Genomic DNA, 20,306 nt, shown 5'->3' with positions numbered 1-20,306 from the left:
ATTTACTCATGCAAACACCGGAGTGTTCGCAGGTTCACTTTACCTCCACCCACTTTTTTCCCCAACTATGGAAGAAGGTTTACGTCTGCCATTGCCAGGAGTACATTTCCAACATTTCTCAGTAAGGGAAAAGATTAGCGAAGAGTTGTTGAAAACCCTAAAAACATGCATGTTAGTATGTTTGCACAGACTCAAATGGGCATTCTAACCCAGGAATATATTGCTCACCACTACCTTCAGCCCCAGTATGTGGATCAGCGGAAATGTGTCAACATAAGAGGATTGCAAGTATTCAAGCACTACTATGGTATGGGCCTGGCATAATCAGAGACGCTATATCATAGCTCTTATATAATGAGATTGCTGCCATAATTTGTCGCAGCACTACATGGCACCAAAGGGACAAGTGGATTTTGCTACAGGACAAGCAGATTTATGAACCAACCTGCCCCATGGACAAGTAGATATTTTATTAAATTCCACACCCCTGTTAAACACAAAAGAGGATGCAGATTATTTTCTTTTGTTCCGGATAACCTTATGCCCACATGTGGCACGGTCTAATAAGCAACTTGCACACAAAGATTATTCCATCTACTGTGCTTAAGAGAACTTAAAAGTAAAGTAAAACACAAAATGCAGTACCTTATTGCAAAGCATTACAATTATACATCTATTCTAAACATCAACACAAAGGAATGCAACAATCTAATCATATGTAGAGCAAAAAGTCTCACCATCAAACACCACATAAGTCAATTGCTGCATAATTCCAAACACCCTCTTCATTAAAAGGGAAACTGTACAAAACTCTACACTGTTCAATATACTCACATTCAGATCAGGGAGTTGAAATCTATTATAGGGGCTAAAATGGTCATTGCGAAACAGAACACACGAGGAGTCTACTTACAAACTACTAGTGCCTCAGCTTTCTTATGTCAAAAGGAATGATTAGAGACGTGCAAAAGCCAGGTATTACCTGGGACTCAAATTACATTCCAAGGTATTATTAATAACCCAAGGCTATGTCCAATGACTGACAGGGACATCTTTCATTCAAAACTTGCTTATTCTGTGGCTGTACTAACAAACAAACAAACCAGGTAAAAAGTAAGTCATAATATACACTTGGCTTCTTACATAATGTTTTCCTCGGTTCTCTCCTGACAGCGACTTTAGTTCCCTCATATTCTTGCTAATGCAAAGGGTAGAGAACATGGTACTTGAATACCCAACTCCGCTAAATATGCACCTGGATCAACCAGTCAAACTTGTTTTTATCAGTCATTTCTAAATGGGCATTCAATTATAGAACACACCCGGGATAACTCCAACAAGCTGGTTCTGTAGCCAAACCTACACAAACCACCCCCCAAACTAAAAAGAATGAGATTAACCTTTCCTAAAACAGTCTTCATCATCTACATGGAAACACCTGGAAAGGCCATCAGCACTGGCATTTACCAGTCCCAGGTCTGTGCTCCACTATAAAGGCCATACCCTGTAGGAAGATTGACCATCTCAACAGTTTGGGGTTTCCACCTTTCTCTTTTTTTTTTTGCACCAGCCATCTGAGATGCCTGTGGTCAGTTAGAACAAGGAAGTGCGAATCAAACAAGTATGTCCTCAATTTCTTAAGGGACCAAACCATAGCAATGGTTTCGCTCTCAATGGCACTCCAACGCTGCTCTCTGAGGAGTAACCTCCTGCTAATAAAAGCAAAAGGGTGGTAAATGCCATTATTACTGGACTGGGATAGGACCGCTACTATCCCATGTCCAGAGGCATCTGTCTGCACTATGAACTGCTTAAAATAATTGGAAGCTTTCAGAATGTGTGCCGGGCATATAGCTACCTTCAGAATGTCAAAAGCCTTTTGACAGATCACTGGCCAGTTTACCTTCTTAGGCAGTTTCTTGGAGATCAACTGTCTGAGGGGGTGTCTTAGTGGTACCATACCCCTTCTCAAACCTCATGTACAACCCAGTCGAGCAAAGCAATCGAGTCTTGAGTCTGGGCAGTTAAAGCTACATAGTCTACAATTGTCTAGATCTTGGGTTGTAAGGGCTGAACTTGGTCTCCACCTAGAAGGTGGACCCGGTGATCCTGCCAAGTGGAGCTATAGACCGCAATATCATCAATATATGCTGCACTAAAAGTCTCCAACCCAGCAAGGACTTTATTCACCAACCTTTGGAAGTAGGCTGGTGCATTCTTTAGTCCAAATGGCATTACTGCAAATTGGTAATGTCCATCAGGGGTCGAGAATGCCGATTTTATTTTTGTTCCAGGGGTCTTACCAATCTGCCAGTACACTGATGTTAAATCAAAAGTACTAAGAAGTGCAGCTGCCCCTAACCTATCAATTTGTTAATCTGCCAGTGGGATAGGGTGTGCACATCGGTCTTAGTGAAGACCTCTATAGTCCACACAAACCCAGCTCTGGTTTAACACCCTTGGAATGAGGTTTGGGGAGTAAGACCACTGGGCACTTCGCCCACTCACACTGCAGGCCACACACTCGACCCCATCTTCACTGCCAACAGCCACGTCTCCTTCAGCCACACCACCGAACTCTACTGGACAGACAATCACTGCATCCACTTCTCCTACCAGAAACCACCTACTCACCAGCACCGCACACAACTACCCCGACGCAACTGGAGCAAAGTCTCAACAGAACAACTGATTTCCTCCCTCGCCCAGACCCCACCGCCAGGAACCTCGGACCCCGACACAGCCGCCACCGACCTGCATCGCAGGTTAGCAGACTGCGCAACACCCTCGCGCCGCTCAAAAAATCCTCAAACACCCTGCACAGCGCCAAGGCCAGTTGGTTCACCCCTGATCTACAGAACTCCAAACGAGAACCCTGCAAAAGAGAGAAGGCCTGGCGCATGGATCCTACCGACCCCAACCACATCGCACTCAAAGAGTTCATCCGCAAGCATCACCAACTGATCCGCACCGCCAAAAGAACCCACTTTGTGAACAGCATGGACAACAACGCCCACAACAGTAAAGAACTCTTCGGCATCGTCAAAGAACTCTCAAACCCCAGGACCTGCTCCAACAAACCCCCTCCGTCACAAGAGCTCTGCAACTCCCACGCCACCGACTTCTGCCGCAAGATAGAAGAAATTCACAACACCTTCAGCCCCAAACAGACCGCAGATACCCACGAACCCGACGCCCCGAGCAACACCAACCTCCTCCACACCTGGACCCTCGTCAACGAAGAAGACGTCACTCACACCATGGCCTCTATCCACTCCGGATCCCCTTCGGACCCCTGCTCTCACCACATTTTCAATAAAGCTAGCAACATCATCGCTCCCCACCTCTGCAACACCATCAACAGCTCCTTCGAGTCAGCCATCTTCCCAGAAATCTGGAAACACGCAAAAGTCAACGCACTACTGAAGAAGCCCAAGGCGGACCCAGACGACCCGGAGAACTACCGGACGATCTCCCTCCTCCCCTTCCCGGCCATCGAAAAAGTCGTCAACACCCAGCTCTCCTGCTTCCTAGAAGAAAGCAAGGCGCTCGACACCTCCCAATCCGGATTCCGAAAAAATCACAGCACCGAGACTGCACTCATCGCTGCCACAGATGACATAAGGATCATGTTCGACAAAGGAGAAACCGCAGTACTCATCCTGCTGGACCTCTCTGCCACATTCGACACGGTATGCCATCACACCCGCCGCACACGACTCCACAACGCCGAAATCCGCGACAAGGCTCTCAACTGGATCTCATTATTTCTCACCAGCAGAACCCAGAGAGTCCGCCTTCCGCTATTCCTGTCTGAGGCCTCCAAGATCATCTGTGGTGTCACTCAAGGATCCTCCCTCAGCCCAACGGTCTTCAATGTCTACATGGCTCCTCTTGCCAACATCGCTCGGACACACCACATCAACATAGTATCATACGCAGACGACACCCAGCTGATCCTCTCCCTCGCGAAAGACCCCACTACTGCCAAAAACAACCTACACAACGGACTACACACCATCTCCAAATGGATGGAATCAAGCCGCCTCAAGCTAAACACTGATAAAACAGAGATTGTCATCTTCGGCTCCAACCCTTTAGCATGGAACGACTCCTGGTGGCCCAACTCCCTACGCACCGCACCCTCACCCACCACCCACGCTCGCAACCTTGGCTTCATCTTGGACTCCACTTTCAGCATGACTCAGCAGGTCAACACAATCTCCTCCTTTCTGCTACAACATTCTCTGCATGCTCCGCAAGATCGTCAAGTGGATCCCCGTAGAGACCAGGAAAACCACCACCCATGCCCTGGTTAGCAGCAGATTGGATTACGGCAACGCCCTATATGCAGGAACAACAGCCAAGCTACAACGTATCCAGAACGCATCCGCCCGCCTCATCCTTGACGTCCCACGCCGCAACCACATCTCCCCCCACCTCAGAGACTTACACTGGCGACCCGTACCGAAAAGGATCACCTTCAAGCTCCTGACCCACGCACACAAGGCTCTCTACAACACCGGTCCAGCCAACCTCAACGACACCATCCCCCGCATCCGCCGCCAGAGGAAGATCCTTCTCACACCTCGTCGCCAAAACATGAAACTCTCTACCACTCCAGACCCAGGACCTCCTAACTTTCAGGAAATGCCTCATAACATGGCTTTTGGACCAGTAGCATCCCCTCTCTCCAGTGCCTTGAGACCCTAACGGGTGAGTAGTGCGCTTTATAAGTATATTGATTGATTGATTGGTCCGGGGACGTTCCGAGGGCTCAATCACCCCTAACTCCAGCATCTTGCTGACTTCAGCTCTGATGCTCTCCTTAACTTAATCAGACAGTCTTTATATTTTGTTTTAGAAAGGTGTATTGTCTCAAGTATCCACATCAAGGGTACACCAGGTAGTCTGACCATGGGTTAGGGAGAAGAGCTCAGCATACTGCTCCAGGGCCGCCCTGTAGACAGCCTGCTGTTGGGCAGAGAGGGTGTGAGAAGACAACTCCATCTACTGACCCATCTTTAAGACTGTGGGAGAGGAGGTCAAGGAGAGGTTCACTCTCTTCTTCATGATCTTCATCAGTGACAATCATCATGGACAAATCATCCCAATCATGGAAAAGACTGTGAGGCTTCCTGCTAGTGCCTAGGTAATCAGGTATTATTATTATTATTATTATTATGACGAATTTTAATATAGCGCCTGGTTACCATAAGGCATCCCCGCGCTTATCCAGAGGGAGGCAACGTCACATCGGCACAAGAGATCAGGCAGGAAACAGAAAAGTTTTCAAGAGTTTACGAAAACGTAAAAAACTTGCTTCCGAACGCAAGTACAGAGGGAGGGAATTCCACAGGGTAGCCACCCTTATGGAGAATCTTCTTCCACCAGTTCTTTCTTTCCTCACCCTCCTAACCTGCAGCAGGTGTTGATGGTCGGAGCGGAGAGAGCGGGGGGCATTATAGGCTTGGACCATATCCTCAAGGATAGATGGCCCTTTCCCCTGTAGAAGTTTGTGGGCTATGCAAAGCGACTTAAATTTAACCCTCTCTCTGACGGGGAGCCAATGTAGCGCCTTTAGTGCGGGGCGAGCAGACTGACGCCTAGGGACATCCGTCAAAAGCCTGGCGGCCGCATTCTGCACTTGCTGCAGTTTGTTTAGTGTACATTCCGGGGCACCCAAAAATAGGACATTACTAAAATCCAACCGCGAGATGATAAGCCCCTGAATGAGTAACCTCCTAGAGGCTGCTGGCAGGAGAGGTAGGATCTTCCGGGCTGAACGGAGCAGGCCAAAACACACGCCCGAGATCTTTTTTGCGTGTGTTTTAAAGGAAAGGTCCTGCTCAAGCCACACCCCGAGGCTCTTGATCTCCTGCTTAGGGGTGGGCACGGGTCCCAAACAACTGGGCCAGCTGCTAGGAGGTAAAGAAGGTGAAGAATTCCCCAGCAGCATCAGTTCCGTCTTAGAGCCGTTTAGCTTGAGGGCTGAGCTACACATCCATGTAAAGATCTTCTCCAGGCATGTGTGCAACCGGTCGGGATGATGAGTCGACTGTGGGAGGCCTACTACCAGCTGGGTATCATCAGCATAGCTGATGATCTTAATACCCAGAGGCAGTACCACACTCTCCAGAGGGGCCATGTAGGTGTTAAATAAAGTAGGGCTCAACGAAGAGCCCTGTGGCACACCGCACTGGAGAGGTACTGAGGATGATTTCTCAGGGCCTTCCCATACCTCAAATGACCGGCCTTCCAAAAAGGAGGCGAACCACTTGAGGGCCACCCCGGAGACCCCCACCCCTGCCAGCCGTCGGAGAAGCACCTAATGGTCTACGGTGTCAAAGGCAGCACTGAGGTCCAGGAGGATCACTGCCACTGATCCCCCTGAATCCAAAATGCTCCTTGCACTCTCCACGACTGCCAGCAGGGCGGTATCGGTCCCCTGACCGGGACGGAACCCAGTTTGAGAATTGCCCAGAAGGGCGTTAGACTCCAGGAAGGGTGAAAGGCGGCTATTCACCAACTTCTCGGCCACCTTACTGATGCCGGGAAGCAGGGATATAGGCCTAAAATTGGCAAGGTCGGCTGGATCCAAGTTAGGCTTCTTTAAAAGAGCCTTCACAACCGCACCTTTCCAACTGGGGGGTACTACTCCTTGAGCAAGAGACAGATTTATAAGGTCCGTCACAGGCCCGCCGATGGTATGGGCCACCTGCTTCAGGTATTTCATGGGGGCAGGATCTTTCGGAGAGCCACTTTTCATAGAAGTTAACACTGTGAGGACTTCTTCCACAGTAACCGGACCAAGAGAGTCCAACTCCACAGGTCGCACCCTAGATTGAAACCCTGGACTGTCACTCGAGGAGACATCCTCGGTTAGCCGGGGAAGGGAAGCAAGGATGTTATCAATTTTGGTTTTAAAGAAAGTGGCCAACTCTGAGCATTTCTCACGTGGGTCCTCGTGAGTGACCTGAGGTTCGGGAGCTTTCAAAAGTTCTTTGATGACCCTAAACGATTCCTTCGAGGAGTTGGCCGCAGAGCCAATTCTCTCCGTAAAGAATCCAGTTTTAGCTACCCGAATAGCAGACTTGTAGGTACTAAGAGCCGCCCGGTATTCTCTACGGCTCGTTTCGCTCCAATCTTTCCTCCAGGACCACTCCAGCCTCTTGCAACCCTTCCTTAACGTTCTCAGTTCAGGTGTATACCAGGGTGCGGATCCTACTCTCTTCCCCTTAGTGAGTTGTTTTTTTTTGGGAAGGAGAGCATCCAATGAGTTGGTGAGCCAGGCGTTAAGGTTCTCATCCGTCCAGGGGGAGGTCGTGACGCCTCCAAATGTGCCACCCATGTATTCACTGGGAGCCTAGACCAGGCTCTGTCCAAGACGAAAGCCCTGGGGGCCGAGGCAGCTGAGATGTCAAACTGCCACTGGGCAGGCACCATAAAATGGTCTGTCCAGGGTAGAGCCAACGATGGAAATGCTCTAAGGCCCACCGAGTTGGAAAGTATAGGGTCCAGCAAGTGGCCTTTATCATGAGTAGCGCCCGAATTGGCCAGGTGAATCCCAAACACTTTGAGGTCACCTAGCAAATCCACTCCCAAGGGATTAAGAGGGTCGTCCAGGTGAATGTTAAAGTCGCCTAACATAACGAAGTTGCCCGTGGAAGAAGCAAGAAGAGCAGTAGTTTCCAAGAGAGAGTTGAGAAAATTTCCCAGGGCACCCGGGGGGCGATAGATAAGCAAACCCGCCATAGATGCGGTATGGGATGCGAAGGGAGAACTGATAGCTCTCACAATCGCTCACCCCTCCCTCCTGGACCTTACAAACTAATGAGTCCCTGTAGAGGATAGCAATTCCTCCTCCCCTCCCTAAAGGCCGGTCCTGGTGTGAAATAAGATAGCCTGGGGGGAGTGCTCTAACTATATCGGGACCCGAGCTGGAGGAGAGCCAAGTCTCGGTTAAAAATAACACATCCAGCTCGTGGTCCAATATAAGGGAATTAATCTCAATAGCGTGGCTAGGCAACGACCGACAGTTCAGCAGCGCGATGGAGAGCGCTGATTTAGCGGAGATCGTCTTCTGACCCACACTGCACGCCCTACACGACAAAAATTGTGGCAATCCTTCCTGGGCATATTTACAAGAGGTCGGGTGAAGAATCCGGTGTGACAAAAGATCTTCCCTGCCATACCTGATACACGTACGTGATGACTCCGACGGATCTTGCATAGGGACCAGCCCTAAGCCCGTCCGGGCACAGACGGGCACAGACGGGCACAGACGGGCACAGACGGGCACAGACGGGCACAGACGGGCACAGACGGGCACAGACGGGCACAGACGGGCACAGACGGGCTGAACTCCGGCGTAACTCCGGCGTAACTCCGGCGTAACTCCGGCGTAACTCCGGCGTAACTCCGGCGTAACTCCGGCGTAACTCCGGCGTCAGTTCGGCGTCAGTTCGGCGTCAGTTCGGCGTCCCTGCTGCGTGTGTCCGCTGCGCGTGAGCATGGCTGCCTAAGTACTCTCCTAACGAAATGGAGAGAGGACTTGCAGGCGCGCTGGGACCCCCTCACCTAAGATGGCCGCCACGAGTCAGGGGCGAAGGACCCGCAAAACGCGGTGAAATTCCTCAATTACAGTGCAGGTGAGGTGGCAGAGATGAGGGTATGCGAGGCCAGGCAGGTAAGACCAGGGGGAAATTATCAAAGTAATTTAAAAACAAATACAAAAACGGGTCATTAAAATCAAGCAGAAACTGCCTCAGAACACAAGCGCTGCAGAGATAACACTCGCGCTGGAATAGAGCGCGCGCAACACAATCACGCCTACCTAAGTACTCTCCTAACGAAATGGAGAGAGGACTTGCAGGCGCGCTGGGACCCCCTCACCTAAGATGGCCGCCACGAGTCAGGGGCGAAGGACCCGCAAAACACGGTGAAATTCCTCAATTACAGTGCAGGTGAGGTGGCAGAGATGAGGGTATGCGAGGCCAGGCAGGCCTCACCTTTTAAGGATAGGGTAAGGGACACTCCATTTGTCCTGGAATGCCCTGGCAGCCAAAACCTCCAGTACCCAAACCTTCTGCCCTGAATGCAACTCCACAGTGCGGCCTTTTGGTACATCCATCACCTTCTGAGTTTTCCAGGTAGTACCATGAATATGCCTTTCATGGTTTTGGTAAATCCCTCAACTAAACTATTGCAGTGTGGATAATATGGGGTAGTGAACTTGTAGGTCACACCGCACTCATTCCACATTGCCTTTAGGTAAACAGAGATGAAGTTACTACCCCATATGACACCACCTCCTCAGAAAAGCCCACTCTTGTAAAGATACTGAAGAGGGCCCTGGCAACTGCAGGAACAGTGGCGGTTCCTAAGTGGAATAGCTTCAGGGTACTAGGTAGCATGATCCATTACCACCAGTATAAACCTATTCCCTAATAGCACAGGAGTTATAAAACGCCTTCACCTTCTGGGACATAAGTTTTGGTCTGGCCAAGATGCACAGCTAAGGGTTGTAGGAATTCTCTATACTGCTGAGGCACCACCACTCTCTTAGCGGCCTCAGTGTACAGGTGTCCCTCGGACCAATAGGTTCGGTGGGAGCCACTGACCACTCCCTTTTCCTGGTCAGCAAATTGTTGTCTCAGGCTCTCAATGGTAGGACATATATCCATGACACAGATCTTCCCTAGAGGGCCCCCCTGAACCTAGGAGCTCTGCCAGCTAAAGCCCACGTTCTTGGGGGGCAGTTCCTTCTGTGGCTGACAGGTCTTCCCCCTGAGGAGATGGGACCTCAGGTTTTGTCCAATTTGAAGTTGATTTCCCAGACGTCTTGCCTTTTCGCTTGGAGGACCAGGTCATTATTCCAGTTCCTCTTTTTCACCCTGAGCTCTGCAATGTGGTCTAGTTTTTACACACATTCAGGTATACCTAGCATGGCTGCAACATGGGTTTTCATTTCGACCTCAGCCCAGGCTGTGGACTCAAGATTGATTCCTTGCAGACAGGCTACAAAAATTGCAAAGGATACCACCACCTTCTTAGTTTTATCAGTAAAGCTGCATGTCAGTGGGAATGTTTGTGGGCATGTAAATGTAAAACCTGCTGATTACAAATGACAGTGTGCTACCACTTCATTCTTTAGTTATGTATTTATTAAAAGGGATACGTTTTTAAACAGGATTTGTGAAACACTCCTGCCCCGGCCCTGATCAAAATGATGTTAATGAACTAAGAGGCAAGTCAGGGGTCATGTGTATCCTATATGTGGCTAGATTTGTATTATATATAGAAAAAAGTTTAGTCTATTAAATCAAGAAAAGTTTTTTGTACAGCTAACATGCTGAAATCGCACATTTGAAGGTGCTCTCGTATGTGATAATGAAGAAAATAGTGGCTCTAATTAAATTGTTTGCATACGATCATATAATTTGAAACCAGTTTATGGGTCAAAAGCATTACAAATAGGTTGTGCAGATTATTTATGTCACTAGATCCACAGGTCTACTAACAGTTTTATGATTATGAGTAAGAACAGGATACTGATTTGCGTTCCAAACCACACTGGGTTAAACAATAATCTGCACTGGATCCTAATTCCCACCTCTGCACCAGATCTAGGGTCCTGTAATTCTTCGGTTTATTTCGGGGGGACAGAATACTTGAGCGAGAGGGTGTAGCACCTTCTGCAGAGCGCAGTCCGGGAGACAATTGTGCATTTGCTTCCCATAAATTGAATTTCGTTTATTATTTCTGTTGAACAACTACTTTTTTTTATTAAATATACTCTTAACAGTCTCAACCAATGATTTTGCACGCTGCAGATTTGTAACCAGACTATTTAGAAACAACTTAACCCTATCCCTGCATCCAACACTCCTTCCAACTCAGCCACGCAGCAGATATGGACAGTGTGCATTTTGTATCTTATCCTAGCCTTGTTTAAACAATCGCTAAGAAATACAGCATGCCTGGTCCATAGTACAATGCAGTGGCTGAAATAGCGAGCTAGTGCACCAATATTCAATGTAAAATGTTTCATTACAGAGCAACCACCTTTTAAATATGGGTAATGGTATAAAAGGTACAACCTAGCTCCAGAACTAGGATAAGTGCCCTGACAACTCTCACTTGCAAGGTTGCTTCAGATAAGAAATATTAACCAACAACATCTTAAATATCCCAATATAAGCAATCATTGACAAAGCAAAAATGAAGGTGTGATAGTTAATTATATTTTCTTATGGGAAGCATATGCCTCAAAAATAGAAAGGAAATAAAAAAACAATACAATATGAATCACCTAAAAGTACTCGCTCGGTTTTCAATAAAAAAAAAAAATGTGCTGGTGCAGCTGTTTAATATCGATATGTTTTCAATAGCAAGCCGTAGCACTCATTTTATAATCATTTCATGAGAAGATTAAATTACCACCTAGCCAAGCACTCACATTGCTGGCTGATACTATGTTACAATATAAAATAGCCAATATTTAACGTTAACATTAAACAAAATTAAATAAAAGCACACAAAGAAAAAAAACATACTGGAACCTTTCCAACTTGCTAAATGTTATCTCCTTAAAACGTAGGGGTGGCCTTCGTAAAATTGAAGCACGCCATTAAAATGATTGTCACCAATACGCAAGGAACCGATCAAGAACCCTTCAAATTTGACCAGCTTCCATTCATCTAAATATCACTGCTTTAGTTAACGAGACCTGATGGATCACAAGGTTAGCCATGGATTTCCTGCTAGATGGCCAACTTTATGAACAGACCCAACTTTTAACTTACAACTGGGAAGCCTGACAGATAAGACAATTAAATACTTGTCGGTTTCAGGCAGGTAGACTGGGTTCTGCTACAAAACTGCTTTACCGCATTAAGTAAAACCTAAAAATCTAGCCAAGTGGCCGGTCTTTCACTGGCAGCCTTTATTTATATAGCGCAACTAATACCCTAAGGCGTCTAGGCGCTAGGCAAATAACCACATGAACTCACTGACGTTTCAATTTAAGGCTCGTCTAGCTTAGGGAAACTATAGGGTATATAACCAGGTCTTTAGGCCTTCTCTGAAGGAGAGCAGGTTAGGCGCATTTTTGAGCTTTGTAGGCAGACGATTCCACAGTCTGGTTGTGATGTTTATAAAGCTTTTACCGCTCCATTTCAGGAGTCGGGGTTTAGGCACCTTCACCAGTTTATGATTAGAGAACTGAAGATTTCGAGATGGAATATACCATTGGAAACGATCTGTCAGACAATCAGGGCCATGATTATGTAACGCCTTAAAGGCGATGCAGAAGGCCGTGAAATAGATAAAGTTTAACCAGAAATACCTTATTTATACCAACCAGGTGTGTGTTACAGTAGTCCCAACACCACTATATTCTGTAGTTCAGGTGGTATAAATGGAAAGAAAATTCTCGGAATTTTCAATTGTAAATGATGTGAGCGCCTTCACGTGGTGAGAAAAGGGCAGGATAGTGTCAAAAATTACTCCCAGGTTTTTCGCCTTGATGCTGGAATGGGAAGAAGACATAACTCCGCAGGCCAATAGTCAGTAAACCAAGAGGATGGGTCTCTGCCAAAAAGTAAAACTTCTGTCTTATTAGAGTTTAACTTGAGGCAGTTATTAGACATCCATCTACACACGTGTCGCATACAGGCGTTAAAAGTTATAGGCTGTGTCATGATTATTATTGGAAATGGAGACAATAATCTGGGTGTCATCTGCATATGATACCATCGCAAAACCATAGGATTTAGTCAATCGGGCCAAAGGTGTAACATACACATTAAAAAGGGTTGGGCTCAGGGTGAAACCTGTGGTACCCCACATGGGAGCCCAGAGCAATGGGACCTGAAACCATCCACTTCGACGAATTGTTCACAGTCTGACAGGAAGGAAGTGAGAAGACTGTGCTTGCTATCCCCATTTCTTGATGGCGACTTATCAGGAGGATGTGGTCTACTGTATCAAATGCTGATGAAATATCCAGCAGTATCAGGGCAGCAAAGCCTCCTTTATCTAATGCGCGTCTGATTTCTCCAGTCGCTGTGATCAAGGCAAGCTCAGTACTGAGCTTGCGCCTAAAGCCGTACTGCGTTGAATCCAGAATGTGATTATTATTAATTATGGTGGCCAGTTCTTGGTTCATGTGTTTTTCAAAGATTTAAGCTAGTAGAGGGCAAACGAGAGATTGGACGATAATTGCCTGGATCTATTTTATCCAAGTTAGATTTTTAAGTAGTAAAATGCAGGGTTTCCCCCCCCCCACAGCAATTCGAACTACTTAAAAGTTTGATCCGAAAATTATATTTACCATTCACGCTGCTTCAGAATTTAACAACTGCTACGCGTTTTCCCTTATGCGTCAATGTGCTAGTTATTTTAGCGTCCTCTGTCAATGTCTAATAAGATATTAAATTTGGCAAAACGTAATGCCGAATATCGTGCTTTAGAATCCAGGAGCAGAGACAAATGCAGTGTCAATATGGCAATCCGCTCTTGTAAATGTTCCCATCCCCGTTTGTTTCTTGTGCAAGAGACATTTGTCACATACTTTATGACGTACTCCACATCGCTATGTTAGTCACCTACAAACTACTAGATCCAAAGAAATAAGACTTTTTCGCGGCTACCGAATGAGCATGTACCAATTTAAAAAATAAATCACGGGCGGCAGCTTAGGCATCGCATTTTAAATGCACAATCAGAGGCATTGTTACATAACCTTCATGTGCACAGGGATCAGTTGTTTAGGCAGAGGAAGTTTTGGACGTTTAACCTGTATAAGTAGAAGAAGCTCCACTGTGCAAATATAAAAAAATCCGACTAGGGTGACCAACCGTCTGTAAATTTCACGGACTGCCCGTTATTTGGGCCTCGTGTCCGTTGTCCGTGAGCATTTCTTTCACGGACACCTTTTGTACGTAATTTTGGGAATAGCAGCAGGTGCGTCAGCTCGCACTTTGAGGCAGCAGCAGCCCCTCCCCGACCTCACCGAGTCTTTGCGCGGGCCCATTGTCATTCTGATCTGGCTGATTATCACCTAAAGAATGACAATGGGCCAAAGGTGTAGGGAAGCACGGGGTGGGGGAGGCGTGGGTGGGGGTTTCAGATAAGTGTTTCATGGCCCTTTCTTTGATCTGTGACTCGCAGATCAACACAGGACAGAATAACAAACAAGTAAATAAAGCTAGAATAATCACTGTGATGCTGTGTGTGGGGGGGTGGGGGGGGGGGCAGAGGGTGCTGAAGTAGCCAAAAGCGGCGACAGAAAGAAAATTATGACAATGGTAAATAAAAAAAACGGACAAGGCAAATAGAGGGAGAAAGCGAAGGAATAATAGAATGCAAATACTGAAAGAACGCTGGAAAGAAAGAGAAAGCTTTAGATTTAACAATGGAAGGAAGGACAAGAGGATGATCAAATGGAAAAATGAAACACAAATGAATGTTAATGTGGAATATGGAAATATGAAAAGAAAATGAAATATGAAGTTAAAGAATAGAGAGAGACTGAGACGAAATGAAAGGATGCACAGACAGAAAGATGGAAAGTAAATACATGGAGGATGTAAAGAAGAAAGTTGAGGACAAAGAAAGATAGAAAGAAGGACATAAGGAAAGAAAGAAAATTAAAAGACGGAAAGAATAAACGACAAATGTCAATATAGGTAAATGCAGTTTTTTACCAAGTTTCTTTCCTGCTGTAAAAAGCATAATCTTGCAAACTTTTATCAGGGGAACAATTTTAACAGACTTCAAAATGAAAGACCAGGATAGATCACTTTGCTCCTTTATTTAGTGCCATATAAAGTGTGGTTATTTTATTTTCTGGTTACTCCCTTGCAATAGGCCCTTGTTTAGTTACAGCACATGGCGTGCCATCCTCTGCATAGGCGTAGGGCACTCCATGCTGCTTTTGTTGAGGAGCCGTGCTGGAAGACTAAGTTACATTTTGAAATATCAGACAGGATGGAAGGCAAATACTTCTGAGTGCTTTGCCCTACTGCAATTTTCAGGCCCTAACAAAAATGTCTCTTTAACTCTGGTGATTAATGTATCTCTTGGAGAGATCTGAGGTTTCACTAATCCCGGTTTTGACTCATCATAAAGAAGCATAGAGGCATAATGCGCCTCTTGTAAGGCATTTTACTTTACATGCAGAGCAAAGTATTTATTTTTATTGTAAAGACAACCCCCACCACTATGTTATGTGTTATATCTTCAGTTTGTATTTTGGGGTCACTGGAATTATGCAATTGTGCGGCTTCAACAGTTTTCGCATGATTATGGATGTGTCGCATGTGCCACAAATCCATCATTAGCTGAATATATCTGAAGATTCTAATTTAAAAACAGTTGCTACCTCAAATGGTTAAAAAATAACGAAAAAGACAGTGATGCATTGCAAAGGTCCTTTGTAAAGGTTGACTGGTCACCTTCCTGTGAATATCACTATATTTGGGTGTTATACGGGTACTAATGAGGTGCAACCTATGACCAGAAAGTGTTCAAATGTGCACAAATGAGAAAATAATATGGTAATACTGTGACAAAATGTGCAGCATTACACTGCATAAATTCCCTTTTCTTGAAAAAATAATTTAATCAACCCTGCAGCATTATTCGGCCCTCCATGCTGAATAACTCCAGTGACCCTGCATATAGTACCTAACAGTATGGATGCCTTGTGACTTCAACACCTTGTAGACCTCCTTGCCTTAAGTAACATTTCCTATACATTGATTTACATGTTTATATGAGTCATTCTCTCTGAACAATAAGTGTGTGAGCTGAAGCGCTCAATGCCCTACATTGGGTTGAGCAGCACTGTAAAATAAATGACACACACTAGCGAGGGTCTATATAGCGATGAGGGGCACCATGGGAGGTGGATAGTGAGGGAATCTGTGCAGAGGGAGAGGTCTTTGGTGTAGGGGCGTAAGGAAGGCTGAAGGTCTGTGCATCCCCTGCAGTGCGGGTGGGACAACACTTCAAAGAAACCCCAAACGGTAAACAAAATATCATATGAAATACCACAAAAAGAGCTGCACAGTTGCTCAAAGCTGTGCACATACCAAAACGGTGAGGTGCACGATTGTCTAACCTTAATATAAACTTATTTTGACATGTACTTATGTTAGTTGTCTATTTACTTACTTTTACACTATTGTACGACCTCCTCTGATGTGTCTGAAAACGTACATTTTGTCCCAAATTTCTGTCCTGGATTTAGACTTACTGTCCTGAATTTTGGTCTTGAATTTTGACACTTTGTCCTGAATTTTTACACTCACTGTCCTGAATTTGCACCTATGCCAGTTTGTCACCCTAAATCCGACAGCGACCTCAAGAAAGCGGTTTTAATGCAAATGAGGGAGCCTACTTCCATTCACTACAAAACAAGTGGAAGGGGTCGCATCGCTACTAACACTGAAAAAAAAATCATTATGGAAGACTTATTTTACGTTGGTCACTCCCACACAGACAGCACCCCCTCCCAGACCATTCTCCTACTACTCTTCCACATAGCCACCGACCACGCCCCCTCACTCATCGCTCCTTGTAAGTAAAGGACCCCTCAGTGCCTCCTAGTACTACTTTCACAGAAGTGCAGCAGACCAGGGTCCTCGCTGCCTCGCCTGTCACCTGGCCTTCTTCATGTGGAAGCCCACTCGTGCCCCTCACCTGCACATCCTCGTTACGCAGCTCGTCGATGAGCACGGCGATGGGGTAGAGGGAGTCGTCGCCATCGGCCGCCGCCATCTTACGGATCTTCCGGGCCACGCAGATGGAAAAGATACAAACAGAACCGTACACCGTCACCGGGAGTTGCGCCGATGGATTGAGGAGAGCGTCCCACACCAATGCGTAATGGCGCTGGATGAAACAGAGTACCCAATCATACGGCAGACTGTCACAGTCAGCCAATCCATGTCGGCTGTCAGGCTACGAGGGCTAGCTCTGTGGACGAAGCCAATGGGAACCCCCAAAATCAATGCTACCCAATCCAAAGCGTTCTATTAGACATAAACAAAGATCATGAGTTGGTGTCCGTTTTCTCTGATATTGGCTTCTAGTACCATCGAGTTGAAATAAAAGACAGACTAGAAAGACGCAGAGATATGCGGGGTTGGACACCGCTCAAACCGTTAACCATACGGAAGTCGAAAGCCCCGCCCTCTGAGTTCACTCATCGGTATATAAACGGTTAATCTGTTGGAGCAAAGCTATCTGAAGTGATCTTCAGGGATAGATTTGTCTAGCTTTTAATTTATCTTTACATTTTAGGCGTTCCGACTTCCCTGTGGGTTTTTCCGCGATAATGAAGAAATAGCATTAACTCTGAAGGCATTAAAATACAAGTGACCCAGTGGTGTATATACGTTTCACGGAGGAAACAAAGTTCAGTCCTGTGGCGTAGTACAACAACCCTGCTTGTCCATGGCAGAGAGGAAGTTTGAGAAGTTCCAGAGCCCTGGTAAAGGCAATGGTCTGCGAGCAACAGCACGCCTGCTTCCTGGGGATTTGCTGTATACCGCCGAGCCTTTCGTCTACACGACTTGCAAGAGCGGTGGGCGCTTGGCATGTGACTTTTGCTTGGGAGTGCCAGACCGTCTCTTGCGATGCTCCAGCTGTAAATCTGTCAAATACTGTGGCACACGCTGTCAGAAGGGAGCATGGCCAGACCATCGTAGAGAATGCAAATGTTTGAAAAGCATTCAGCCCAAAGAGCCTGCTGAAACTGTTCGACTCATTGGCAGGGCCATTTTTAAACTGCTCAAGAAATTGCCATGCCCTTCAGAAGAGCTCTACTCATTGTCCGAGCTACAATCTAACATATCTGAGCTCAATGACGAAATGAGAGAAGGGCTCACCCAACTAGCCATAATGTTGCAGTACTATCTCAAGGAGGAAATCCCTGATCCTTCATATCTGCCTGCAGACCTGAACATTGTAGAATTATTTGCTAAAGTGGCCTGCAACACGTTCTCTATCTGTAACGCTGAGATGCAAGATGTTGGTGCTGGCATCTATCCCAGCATGTCCCTACTGAATCATGACTGTACCCCAAACTGCGTCATTGTTTTTGAGGGGAAACACCTTCTCCTCCGTGCCGCCAAAGAGATCCAGGCAGGAGAAGAGCTCACCATCAGCTATGTGAATTTGATGATGCCTAGCAAAGAGAGACAGAGCGAGCTGAAACGGCAGTATTCATTTGAATGCAGATGTCATATTTGTCAAACACAAGCTGCTGATGAATTAATGGTTGCTGGTAACAAACAAGCTGCAATGGAAACCAAAACATCAAAATTGAAAGCACTGCAGCTACAGAGCGATGGAAAATGGGAAGAGAGTTTAGCCATGTGCAGATCCATCCTACTTTCTAATGATGGCCGCCTACCAGATGGAAATGTTTATCAGGTTGGAGTGCTTGACTGTGCCATGGATGCCTGCATTTATGGTGGTTTGTATGAGGAGGCCTGCATGTATGGCAAACGAACTCTAGAAGCATACAGACTGTATTATCCAGCCATGTGTCCAGTTAAGGCTATCCAGCTGATGAAAGTGGGTAAGTTGCAGTACCTTCACGATAAACTGCCAGAAGCTCTTCAAACAATGAAAAAGGCTCTTGATATTCTGAAGGTAACTCATGGAAGAAATCACAGGCTTACTCTGGAGTTAATGTATATGCTGGAAGACTGTGAAGCTGCACAACGTACAGTGAAGTAGCCAAATCTGAGCTTCAGTTTGAACGAATAATAGGTTTACACACTGTTCGGTTTTTGCCTAATCCATGATATAGCAGAAGCAGTGATACATTCTTCCAACTTGGAATAGTACAGAGAAAATGCTACCCAAAATGTTTACTGAAAGCATAAAATCTTAAAAGCAGAATTAGAATAGACACCTAGCATGTGAACCAAAACAAAGATGACGAGCCAACTTGGGAAATATGTTCTGCGGCACTGGGTGCAGACTAGACAACAGGTGCCATATAAAGCATCAAAGCTGATGATATAGGACTTTGTGTCCATTAGACTCAAGACAGAAAATAGCATGTGATAAACATTGAAGTTGGATGAAAAGGACAAAATAATCAGTGCTGCACCAAAATATGACTGCAGCATGAACCAGTGGTTAAAAGGTTTTCTGCGGAACACAGTAAAACTCGAAATTGTATCTGAACAGATGTGAATAAGATCTAAAGGTAGATTGTTTTTTGATGAGACTGTGGCTATTCAGGATGGTGCCGAAACAAATGTATCCGATATAATTTTCCTTCCAGTTCGATTGGGCCAGACTTGCCTTTTGAGTTCAGAAATAGTGTATGAAAAGTTGATTGTTACATTTTAAGATGTTATACAATATATTCGTTTATTTTGGTGATGGCTTCAGATTTAAAGCCTGACCTTGTCTAATCACATTAATTCATATTGAGTAGAGAATAGTGAGGATCACAACACTCACAAGTGTTAATACGGATTTTGCTAAAACAGTTACATGATCTGAATGCCTCACAACAAGGAAAACATGGATCTCATTTTGCAATCCTTCTATCAAGGGCATTACTAAAGTATTTATCGCTCAAGAGTTGTGCATGCCTACCTCTGTAGGAAATTTTATAATCCTACACAAGTAGTAACAGATTTACATGAGTGCACCCATAATACCGCTCAATGCAGGTGATATTGTCCTGCATATCTATGGGTAATTTAGGAGAATGATTATGTTCTGCAGTTTGTTTGCTAAAATGACCAAGTTTTGTATTTTTGTACAAATAGTAATAATTGCCATTCATACCAAATAAAGTTTATTTTGGAATTTAAAGAAAGTGTTGTGTGTGGAAGACTTTTCATGTGATAAAGTATGCTACATGCAATACATGCATTTAACAGCTTCAGAGCCTAGGAAAAGTAGAGCAACTTTTTGAATGGCACTGATGGCAGATGTGTGCTGTTTGACATGTTTTCTGTTTAGAAACCCCATGCTTTCTCACGTCGTTAATACTACCAGGACAGAGAAGGACAACTTTCTAGTACTCTGGTTCACAAATTGTAACTGCAGCTGCAAGCGAAGGTGATCTTGTAGAGGTCCATCTTGAAAGGATGAAGGAATAAGCTTTGGCAATGCTAATCAGGCTAGCTTGGCTGTAAAGGAAAATAATAGCTTGAGAATACGTGTGAGACTTTAATAAAAATAAAAAAAAAGTTTTTGTTATTACTTGTGGAAAACAAATGTTACTGTATATACTTTTTCCCACGTTTTGCTACATTAAGTGC

The 20,306-nt window shown here is 45.5% G+C and overlaps 2 protein-coding genes across 3 annotated transcripts in view; one reads left to right on the top strand and one right to left on the bottom strand.

The window, feature by feature from the left end:
* LOC144770737 (uncharacterized) overlaps window positions 1-17,191 on the bottom strand; it is a 214,967-nt gene extending 197,776 nt beyond the window's left edge. The window contains exon 1 of one of the 2 annotated variants that reach the window (XM_078655478.1): window positions 16,711-17,191. In XM_078655478.1, coding sequence (XP_078511604.1) covers window positions 16,711-16,788 — 78 coding nt within the window. In that variant the 5' untranslated portion in view covers window positions 16,789-17,191. The remainder of the gene's footprint in view (window positions 1-16,710) is intronic. The other variant, XM_078655479.1, reaches the window with a different exon arrangement.
* Window positions 17,137-19,858, top strand: SMYD3 (SET and MYND domain containing 3). Its single transcript, XM_078655480.1, has one exon. It carries the CDS (start codon window positions 17,467-17,469, stop codon window positions 18,754-18,756), a length of 1,290 nt encoding a protein of 429 aa, XP_078511606.1. The 5' UTR covers window positions 17,137-17,466; the 3' UTR covers window positions 18,757-19,858.
* The last annotated feature ends 448 nt before the right edge of the window (window positions 19,859-20,306 follow it).

Source organism: Lissotriton helveticus, chromosome 7 (genome assembly GCF_964261635.1).
Source record: "Lissotriton helveticus chromosome 7, aLisHel1.1, whole genome shotgun sequence".
In the NCBI taxonomy this organism is placed as follows: domain Eukaryota; kingdom Metazoa; phylum Chordata; class Amphibia; order Caudata; family Salamandridae; genus Lissotriton; species Lissotriton helveticus.
This window is presented reverse-complemented; position numbering and strand designations above follow the sequence as displayed.